The 11,636-nt window shown below is 35.4% G+C and overlaps 2 protein-coding genes across 2 annotated transcripts; both read right to left on the reverse strand.

Annotated features, from left to right (window-relative positions):
* Positions 1-6,878: 6,878 nt before the first annotated feature.
* Positions 6,879-9,881, reverse strand: LOC130976586 (mogroside IE synthase-like). The gene is made up of 2 exons (XM_057901493.1): positions 9,186-9,881; positions 6,879-7,933 (listed from the first exon to the last, which is right to left on the reverse strand). Exons 1-2 carry the CDS (start codon positions 9,840-9,842, stop codon positions 7,175-7,177), a joined length of 1,416 nt encoding a protein of 471 aa, XP_057757476.1. The 5' UTR covers positions 9,843-9,881; the 3' UTR covers positions 6,879-7,174.
* Positions 9,882-10,573: 692 nt separating this feature from the next.
* On the reverse strand, positions 10,574-11,419 carry LOC130975748 (thiol-disulfide oxidoreductase LTO1-like). Its single transcript, XM_057900488.1, has 2 exons — positions 11,065-11,419; positions 10,574-10,827 (listed from the first exon to the last, which is right to left on the reverse strand). The coding sequence occupies exons 1-2, from the start codon at positions 11,417-11,419 to the stop codon at positions 10,574-10,576; spliced, it is 609 nt and encodes a 202-aa protein (XP_057756471.1).
* Between the last annotated feature and the right edge of the window lie 217 nt (positions 11,420-11,636).

Raw genomic sequence — 11,636 nt, forward strand, 5'->3', positions numbered from 1 at the left:
TACATAATGTTTGAATCTGTTGCTGCAATCTGAAATGATTCTGATAACAAAATGGACATAAATATGTACTTTCTCCTTAAGGATCAAATAGTAAGCTGGAAATTAGCAACCTGATAATTTTGCTTTTCAATATATGAGTAAGGACCAAATTGGATGAAGAAAGTGTTGTAACAATAACAATAGTGATATCAAAAAGAGGCAAAAGAAGGCAAGTATATAACTGCTTTAACAAGTAAATTGTTATGCAGGTACTCCCAAGCCCTAACATTGATCATTTTCAGTTTCTCCATGGCAGCATTGAAGTCTTGTGTTGTGGTTGCCTTGGCACAAGACCACATGCACATTTTCAGCTGCAAGTCACTCCATTTCTTACGAAAATTTTGCCATATATGCATTGCACAGAATCTGTAGTTAGCATTTGGGTAAATCTCTTGTACAGCTGGGATTAGCCCCTACAGAAATTCATTTAAGTAAACATTGCTCAGATTTCCAAAAAACCAGAAATAGAAATAAGTATTCAGCTAGACAATTTCCCAGCATTCCAATTTCAGTCTCAAAACAAAACAGAATTGTTTATTAGCTAAACCAGGTTCCAAATTCCCAGTATCAGTCTCAGCCCAAACCATAATTAACTAAATCTAAACCAGATTCCAAAACTGAATCATAAGTCTCATTGACTATTCAGCTAATCCATCATTCCAAACATGTCAATATCAGTCTCATTCCGAAACAGAATTCAGTATTAACCTACTAACGATTAAGCAATGAAATTTCAATTAACTTCTAAAACAGACCTAAACAAAACCCAAAATAAATAATCAGCCATACATTATTATACATATATTAAGAGAAAACATCAAAGTCCCTACTAACATGAATCGGCCATACATGATTATAAGTAAATATGCACAAGTACCTTCTGCATATCCGACATGAAGTTAAACCCATTAGCTTGAAAATCTCCAACATCCTCCTTGAGTATCTCCGAAAACCACTTCCAACTTTCTTTGTTCTCTGATTCAACAACTGCGTAGGCAATAGGATAGATATGATTATTTGTGTCATGTCCTATTGCAGTCAGTAACTGCCCCCCATAGTATCCTCTTATGAAGGTCCCATCCAACCCTATAAAAGGTCGACATCCTCCCACAAACCCCTTCTTGCACGCATCAAAGCAAACATAGATCCTCAGAAAAACTGGATTTGAATCAGACATGGGATTCGTTTGGATCCTTACTGTCGAACCTGGATTAGTCTTCAGTATCTGGTTACTGTAATCACGAAGTCGTGCATATTGTGCAATTTCAGAACCTTCTATTCGCTCTTTTGCTTTCTTCATAGATCTATAAATTTTCCTTTCATTGATTAGTACATCATACTCGGATCTGAAGTATTGGTCAGCCTCCCTAATTGTCAAGTTTGGCTGCACTCGTATACTCTCTTCCAACTCATCTATGACCCACTTTCCATCTGCTAACTTACAGTGATTGTCCCTACTACAGGTATGTTCATTTACAAATGTCTTTACCTGAAAACTTGCTGGAAATGTTCTCTTGGCACAGTATATTTGCCAAGGACAATCCTCATCATAGCATATAGCCTTCGATCTTGTAGAATCACAACGAGCAAAGAATATGCTCCTTCCAATATTGATATTAAACTTTCTGACAGCCTTCCTGAAGTAGCTTAGAGTTTCAAACTCCATCCCAACCTCCAACCGAACCTGGTTAACTGGGACATCAACATTGCTCTGTGGAAAAACTGGCGTCTGCTCAGTATTATCGTCACTTGCTATGCTATGTAATTCCTCTAATTCATAGCAATGATGTCCAGAATTTTCATCAGAGAAATCATCATCATCAACGGGGACGTAGAAGGTTGGAGGCTTGTATGGATCGGGGTTCGGGATGAAAGACTGGCCTGTAGGGGGGCCTCTTAGTTGATCTCCTCTTGTTCACATTTGGCCTTCCCTGAACCTCCTCTGAAGGATTGCTCTGATCATTCTAGGGAGTCCTATTGGTCTCAGATGGTGGGACTGTATGAGGGATTGATTGTGAGAGTGGATTCCCATATGGATGTGGGGTGTATTGGGTTAGTTGTTCTGGTTCAAGCGGTGCAGAGACATTGGGTTGAGAAAAAGGTACTGAGTCTGAACAAGCAGTCTGTGTTGGTTGCTGATCTTGTTCAATAGGTGGCTGAGAAGGTTGGGACTGAGTTGATGGTGGTAAATCTGGTATGACAGGTGTTGGGGGAGGCTGAGAAACATGTCCTGCCTCAACAGATCCCGAAAGTTGTGGGTCTGCTGTCTCCTGGGCCGCACTGATATTGTCCTTTTTTTGGGCCTCCAAACCAGCCTGTTTATGTGCTTCATAGGCCTCTTCCCTGTTCTCGGCCTCACTCCTTTTTTGGTCCTCCTTCCTAACTTGCAGATTACTTACAATTTCAGCATCATCCTCATCTTCAACTACTATCAACCTTCTTTTTGGACTCTTTTTCGGAGTTGGAACCCTTCTAGCACAACGCTTTACCCTTATCTTTGATGGAGTCATGTTGTTCTCCTCAACTAAGACAGGCTCATTCACCGGATGCTCTGTATATACATTTATTCTGTTACTATTCTTCACAGCTGCCTCATATATCCTAACTATATCCATGTCAACCTTGAGGTCCCTCAATCCATCATCAAGCTCTTTCCCAGGTTCTAGCCAGAAAAAATTAGACACAGATGTATATCCTATGTCCTTCACCAAATCAGATACGAAAAAACCATTCAAGGTATCAACATTAACCCTCTCTATCTCTGTGACTTCACCACCAACATAACTAAGCTTTCCACACGGCCCTCTCTTAAACCGTCCTCTATGATTAATACACAATGTTATATGGATGGTGGTCATTCCTGAAAGTGAAATAAACCAACACATTCTAAGAAAATAGTGCATGTTACTACACCTAACAGACACCATAAATCAACTACTTAAGCACCTAACACAAACCCTAAATCAACTAATCAACTAATTTAGCAATTCTCAACAACGATTTCATATGGTAATCCAGATAAACATGAAGCAGAAACCAAAATCATGTAATGTAGATAAACATGAAGCAGCAACTCAAAATCATGTAATCCAGATAAACATCAAGCAGCAACCAAAATCATGTAATCCACCATGAACAAATAGGAACAGATACATGAACAGAAAAATCAAATTGAAGCAACAAAACCCTATTTCTAAACAGATTCATGAAGTAGCAAAATTGAAGCAGCAAAAAGAAAAAATATTCCCCAGCTGCCTTCAACGCCCCAGCCTCAATTTGCTTGCAATGATCATCATTCAATCCCAAGTCACCAATAAACGCATCATAATAGAAAGCCAAAAACAGATTGAAGATTCATCAAACAGAAACCAAAATCATGTAATCCAGATAAATATGAAGCAACAACTCAAAATCATGTAATCCAGATAAACATCAAGCAGCAACCAAAATCATGTAATCCACCATGAACAAATAGGAACGCAAAATTGAAGCAGCAAAAAGAAAAAATATTCCCCAGCTGCCTTCAACGCCCCAGCCTCAATTTGCTTGCAATGATCATCATTCAATCCTAAGTACCAATAAATGCATCATAATAGAAAGCCAAAAACAGATTAAAAATTCATCAAACAGAAAACCAAAATCATGTAATCCAGATAAACATGAAGCAGCAACTCAGAATCATGTAATCCAGATAAACATCAAGCAGCAACCAAAATCATGTAATCCACCATGAACAAATAGGAACAGAAACATGAACAGAAAAATCAAATTGAAGCAACAAAACCCTATTTCTAAACAGATTCATGAGCAGCAAAATTGAAGCAGCAAAAAGAAAAAATATTCCCCACCTTCAACGCCCCAGCCTCAATTTGCTTGCAATGATCATCATTCAATCCCAAGTCACCAATAAACGCATCATAATAGAAAGCCAAAAACAGATTGAAGATTCATCAAACACAAACCAAAATCATGTAATCCAGATAAACATGAAGCAGCAACTCAGAATCAAGTATAATCCAGATAAACATCAAGCAGCAACCAAAATCATGTAATCCACCATGAACAAATAGGAACAGAAACATGAACAGAAAAATCAAATTATAAACATGTTCTGAACTTCTGATGAACACAGCTAACAAAACATGAATAGATGAACACAGACTTAACAAATCATGAACAGAAAAATAAAAAAAATTATAAAATCAAGCACAGAGTAGGCGACAATTGAATTGGAGCCGAGGTGGAAGGCAGAGTATTACCGGCAACGACGGTGGAGGTGGAGAGCTCGGCGACGACGGTGGAGGTGGCGAGCTGGGCGAGAACAATGGAGGAGGCGAGCTCCGCGACGGCGATGGAGGAGAGGAGCTCCGCGACGGCGATGGAGGATAGGTGGGACGACGAAGAGGGGCTGTGGGATGCGGTGGCGATGGCGGTGGGATGCGGTGGCGATGGTGGTGGCTATTACGGTTCGTCAGAGGGTGAGCGGGTGAGAGGGTGAGAGTTGAGACTGAGATACTGAAAGGGTGAGATGAGGATTGGGAATTAGGGTTCGTGGATTCCTGTTCGTGCATAGCCCACGTGGATTAATGTTTGGGAGGTTCGGAGAGCCACGTTGGACGCTACATACCCGAAGCAGGTGCCAACCCAAGGCAGGCTATTTTTGTCACACGGAGCTCATCTCTCATGGTTACAAAGTCAGTTTCGTTCTACGATTGGTACATTTGTCAGCATTCTGAACTCTCATGGGTACAAATGGTCAATTATTCTAAAAATAATTGAAAAATATAATCTGATTTGTTAGTATAATTGATAGTAGAATAACATTAAATCACTTTTATAAATGTTTAAGATACAAATAAAATGATTTAAACGTTAGAGACACAAATAAAACTTACCCTAAATGTTAAAGATAAAAATGATATTTTACTCAAAATAAAATTTAAAATAAATATACTAAATTATAAATAATTTATTATTTAATTTTTAAAAAATCGAGAGGTTACCATCTCGATAAAACAAATACCTCTATCCACATTTCGTTCCATAAATTCTCATCTCATTTATACAAATTTTGCGAATTCCTATTAACTCCTTCTCACTGGTCACATATAATACCCGCGGACATCGACTTCCGCTTAGTATCTATTAGGAGCGTTCATAGCCTGATTTGATCCGAAAATTCAGTCTGCTCCAAAATTTTTAGAGATTAATTTGATATGATTTTATTTGATCTAAAATTGGATAAGGGTCTTAAAAAATAAATTTGATCATTATTTTGAATTGGATTCGGGTCATAGTTTAGATAGTTCAAATTCAATTTAGTGATCCGATCATCATACACAATTAATATTTTATGTTATTAGTGATGGATGATAGCTATTGTTATGTAAAATTTAAGTATTATTGTAAATTTTAATATTTTGTGTTGTTATTAGTCATTATAAGACTATAAATTAATATTTTATATTTAAAATACATAAGATTTTAGACTAATATATAATATTATATTATTTGTATTGATTTAAATATTTGATATTATTAGACAGTATTAGTATTAATTGTGGTTATGTTTTAATTTTAGGAAAGAGTTGGTTCTTGTTATATTTTTCTAAGTGAATTTTACCATGTCAAATAATTATTAGAATCTTGAAAATTTAGATTTTTCACATGCTAACTTATATGAAGGTAATGTTAACGGTCCGGTTTTCACTCAATTTTTATCCGGTTTTCAGGTCGAATCTGTATTACATTAAATTCGATTTTACCCGACTCATGAACACCCCTAATATCTATCTTTGCCATCTCTATTAAAAACATGCAAATCCGTAAATATTTAATGTTTTATTTATTTTAAAAAATTTATGCAAGAAATATATGTTGATCAAACAACAAAAGCATAGATTCACCTAATTGTCAAAACGTAACCAAATTGAATTCCTAACATTCTAACAACCATTTCTCTTCCTATATCGACAAAAAAAAAATTGCACAGATCCACCTAATTGTCACAACCAAACTCATAACAATCAATTCCTATATCAGCGAGACTCCTTCAATTCTAAACGAATATGCAGGAGTAGAGTGGTATATAAACTCAAAAATGGACTTTGTGGATGCTAGTATGCAACTATATATTACGAGAAAATGTATTTTTTTTGTAACAAAGTATCCGAAGCAAAAGTTTTAAGAAATGAATCATGGGGTGAGAATACGCATGTGACTTCCTTGACCTGGGTAAAATAAGACCTGTAAAGGTATAAAGGGTATTTAGGTCAATTCCTTAAATTTCAGGAGTGGAATATAGAATTTTTTTTATGTGAATACTATAATAAAGATTTTATAATTGTCTTCATGCAAAAATATTTTTTTTTATTCTTTGATGATAAATTGTATGGTTAGATTTTGATATTTATAAAAGTATTATCTTTGTTTAAAATGTGATTAAATAAATTTATTACATTTTTAAATAAAGCATTTTTATAAAAAGATATTTTTACCATCTTTATTTGAGTAGTTACTTTTTATTTAGAGTGTGTAGTGTAAGAACCAAAAAAAAAAGAATTTCTCACTAGTTTACAAGACTATATATCATTAAATTCCTCAACATAATTAACTTAATTCACATTATAATTTAAAAAAATTAAATTGAGGTGTTAAATTTTTTAGTATTAAATTTGAGTAAACACTAAAACTAATTCTCAAGAAATTTGAAATTAGATACGTTGATTCCTAATAAATTTTTATTACATTGAAAATTTTTATAATTACACCTGTCTTACAAATGTTAAAATAAGCACACAATATAAATTATGATGTTACAATAATATAACAAGAAAAAATATTCAATTTGATCCTTGAAATTACATTCGAGTCTCAATTTAGCCTTTAAGATTTTAATTGTCTCAATTTAGTTTCTGAACTTTTCAAATTTTAATCACGTTAGTCCCTGTAGTGGTTTCCATCACAGAGTCAATTAAAAAGTTTGAGGACTAATTTGAGACAATTAAAACTTTAAAAACTAAATTGAAACTCGAGTATAACTTCATAGATCAAATTGAGTATTATCTCATATAACAAACAAGCTATAGATTCATGCAAATACAATAAAGTAGGAAAAAAAAGTAGAGCTTGTTGATTAGGAAGTAATTTCTAATTTAGGACATGTAACTTCTGAGGGAAAGAAGCTATTTACAAATTCTATGATGTTTCTATGGGAACTTCCACCACCACCATCACTAACTGCTCTGAGAACCAAAGATTTCCATTGCATGGCATTATTCTTCATCTGTTTTCCTTTCTCACACTCCATCATTTCCTTTATGCAATCCCTCAATGCTTCACTCTTCACAATCTTTTTCTCATCAATGGGAACTCTAATTCCCACTTTCCAAACATCAACCATATACTTTGCATTTGTGATTTGATCAGACCATTGTGGCACTACAATAGTTGGAACTCCTAAACTTAAAGTTTCCAATGTAGAGTTCCAACCACAATGTGTTACAAAACATGCCACAGATTGATGAGCTAGTACTTTCAATTGGGAGCACCATGTTACTACCAAACCCTTCTCTGATTTCTTTGCAAAATCTTTTGGAAGTTTAATCTCTTCAGAGGTTCTAACCACCCACAAAAAATAATTATTACTATTTCTTAGACCATATGCTATTTCTCTCATTTGTTCTTCATCAAGAGGAACCAAGCTCCCAAATGATACATAAATGACTGATCCATTTGGTTTATTGTGTAGCCATTCCATGCATTCTTCTTCACTCTTGAATGCTGCAGCTCCATAATCTTCATCATCCTTAATTCGTTTGTCCAAAAATACAGAGGGAATATTTGGTCCAATGGTTCTAAATTTTGGCCAAATTTTCATTGTCCAATCAGCCACCTAAAAACAAATTTTAGGAAGCAACTATTACATATTGAATTTGAAATTTGAAGAAAATAAAAGAAGAAAAAAAATAACCAAAAAAAAAAAATTTATGCTATTATTAATGTAAAAAAGTAAAATAAATTAACATTCATATAATGATTCCTTAGAGAGTAAAATAGAAGGCTTTAATAACCTTAATAATATTAATAAAATAAAACTAGATCATATTCCTAATGTTATTGATGGGTAAACTCTAGTTGTTATCTCTAAACTATTTAAACTTTTTTTTCAAAATATTTTAATATTTAGTTTAATCTTGAATATTTAAAATAAATTTTAGTTATATATTTTTTAATTCTTTTATGATTTAAGTTAGTTAAAATAAATAGAATGAAATTGGTGATAACGATAATAATAAAATTAGGATAAGGAGCAAAAGTAAAACCAGCGACAAATGTAAAATTTTTATATTGAAAATAAAGTATATATAACATTATATTAATTTTTATAATTATATAATAAAGTCAAATTTAGTAAGTAACAATGTAATATGTAATATGCAGCTGAATTAGTTAGTTAAAAATAAGTTGAAATGAATAAAAAATAATACAAATTAAAATAAATAATTAGAGAATGACACGTTAGATAATTTGATTAGAAACTAATTTGGTAGCATCTGTATATAAGTTTCCCAAAATCTACAAAATCTTGATAAAACTTTTAGTTCTAATACTCAATGTATGAATAAAAAAATTCTCCTTCCTCTATTTTATATCAGATTATTAGTTTTTCTCTATGTTAGTTTTAACAATAAGATATAGTAGAACAAATTATTATTATTATTATTATTATTATTATTATCTTGAAAATCTAGTGGGGCCTTGGGGGCATTTAACCCCCAACAATATACAAGCATCCGTACGTGGAAGGGGGACAATGACAAAGGAATGAAAGGATGCTGAAGATGGTGGGGTCTGGGGTGAGTAGTGGCAGGATGAGGTACCAGTAGTGACCGTCATGTTTTGGAATAGAGGATGGTCATGGAGCCGAGGTTAGTCACTGGAAGGAATATTCTTAATTTTTTTTGAAAATTTTACAAACAAGAAATATACTTTTAACTTTTATATATATTGATATAAGGATGAAACCTTTTTTTTATTATTTTCCTTTAAAAAAAAATATTTTCCTTTTATATTGATATATAACCGTTTTCACATTGTATAGTGAATATAAATACAGAATATTCGTAAAAACGTCGAATACTAACCTCTTTATCCAACTCATAGATTGCATTGCATAGAATCCAATCAGCTTTATGAATGTTGGAAAATTGACCCACTAACAAGTCAAGCAAAATTTGATCTTCATCATCATCGCATTTTTGGAAGAAAGAAGGCAAGTCCCCAAGTTGAAGTTTAGGCATAGAAGGAAGTGAGATCTCATCCTCAATTAGAGGAACCTTAATCTTCCCCAATTGAACATGATAGTATATGCTATTCACACCCAAATTTTGAGTGAGATAAACAGCACCAACTATACCAAATTTCTTAGCAACATCCAATGCCCATGGCAAAAATGAATTATAGATAATACAATCTATAGGGTTGCCTAATTTAGCAAGCTTCTCTATAAGCTCAGAAAGTGATTGTGGGCCCACTTCCCAAAACCGGCCCAAATAGGCCTTAAAGTTTCCAGCTTCAACAAACCCACCATTATCAAACCCATCAGAGATCGATTCAAGTGATATGCAAGGTGGCACCTTTTGTAAGCTCTTGCTATAGAAACATGTGGTGGCTAGTGTTACTTTCACTCCTTCATGTACCAAGAGCTTTGAGAATTGGATCATGGGGTTTATGTGACCTTGTGCTGGGTAAGATAACACCAAACAATGTGGTTTTCTAGGATCTATGTTTTTCTTCTCCATGTGTTTGTGTGAACTCAATTTTATTTGTTTCTTGCAATGTTGGTGTGTGTTGAGTTGAGAAACAGAGCCACAGAGGAGTTAATATATAGACAGAGGAGTTGGAAACTTATTAAATGGATGGAACGAACACTTTGAATTGAGTTTGTGCACTTTCTAGTCCAAGACACCAAAAGAAGAAAAAAATGTATCTTTTTGGAATTTTTTACTTTTTACATAAGAGTACCTTTTTCTATTTATATATATCAATTTCATATTTTTAATTTTATCTTATATTAAATTTTTTAAAAAATAATAAAATTAGACTCTGACTTTTCTAGCCTAAAAATTATAATATTATATTATAAAACAAGAGACAAATTAATTCTTAGAGTAAAGGACATTTTCGTCCTTGACTTTTTTTTCGCGGACATTTTCGTTCTCAAGGAATGGAAAATACATTCAAGCCACTGACCCCTGAAAAACGTGGACATTTATATCCTTCCGTTGAATTCAGCCGTCTGCACTGAACGGAAAAGGATGAGCTGGCAGAGGTGGCGCTGAGGTGGCCGTAACGGAAGACAGGTGGCATGGAGCATTTCGTAACAGGACATATAAGTCCCTGGAGAAAAAAACGACGCCGTTTTTGTAACCTCCCCCAATTTCTCTGCCTTTTCTTCTTCCTTCATCCTTTTTCCCTTCCATTCTTCTTCCTCGGCCCCTGCCTCCATCACCGCCGCACAACGGCGCCTCCGTCAGCCACCATCAACGCTGAAAGACAAGAATGCCGAAAGTAAACAGTATGAGCAAGTCGACCCAAAGAATTTTGTGCTGAGAATGAATAAGAAATAGGCACTAGCAGCTGCCATGGAGGTAGTGGTTCCCAACACCATGAGCTGGGAGCTGGACCTGCCAATCCCAAAAGGCAACATCTTCTTTGTGGCCAATTGCAGACCAAGCGCCGCAACCAAGTCATACGCCACCATCCCAACCAAAGGAAGAGGAACACCTATCAAACACAAAATAGAAAAATGTCACTCACACATTCTTTCAAACACATTGCCTGCAAATAATACCCTTCACACCACAAAATCCAGAGACACAAAAGAATCACACATAAAACAACAATATAGCAAACACACACATCAAGCCAAAACCCTAACAAAATCAAATCATAGAACAATTCAATTGCAAGCACCATCGAATAGTTGCAACACATTCAAGAGAAGGTAAAGAAAAAAAATACCGAAAATAAGCGTGTAATCACTGTTGAGTATGTCATCGCAGGGAGAACCACCGATAGGACAAAATGCTTCGGAACCGGCGAGCTTCAGGTAGGTAAGGTACGAGGTTTCAAGGAAGCCGATCCCGGCGATCCCCGCGGTCAGCTTATGAGTCCATTCGCCGGAGCCGGAGGAAGTGGCGGGAACCTTGGTTTCCTGGTTGGGTTCTGCGGCGGAACATTTGAGAGGCGGCGGCAACCTCATACGCTGCGTGACGTCAAAGAGGCCCAAGCTCCGGTGGTTGGGAGCACGGTGGTGCCAAATGGGCACAAAGGAACGAAAAGATGATAGGGACATGGAGAAGGTGAAAGTGGCCATGGTGGTGGAAGCTTCTAGTAGCTTCGCCGGCGTTGATGGTGGCTGACGGAGGTGCCGCTGTGCGGCGGTGATGGAGGCAGGGGCCAAGAAAGAAGAATGGAAGGGAAAAAGGACGAAGGAAGAAGAAAAGACAGAGAAATTGGGGGAGGTTTCAAAAACGGCGTCGTTTTTGTCTCCAGGGACTTATATGTCCTGTTATGAAATGCTCCATGCCACC

This window comes from Arachis stenosperma, chromosome 4, assembly GCF_014773155.1.
Source record: "Arachis stenosperma cultivar V10309 chromosome 4, arast.V10309.gnm1.PFL2, whole genome shotgun sequence".
Classification (NCBI taxonomy): domain Eukaryota; kingdom Viridiplantae; phylum Streptophyta; class Magnoliopsida; order Fabales; family Fabaceae; genus Arachis; species Arachis stenosperma.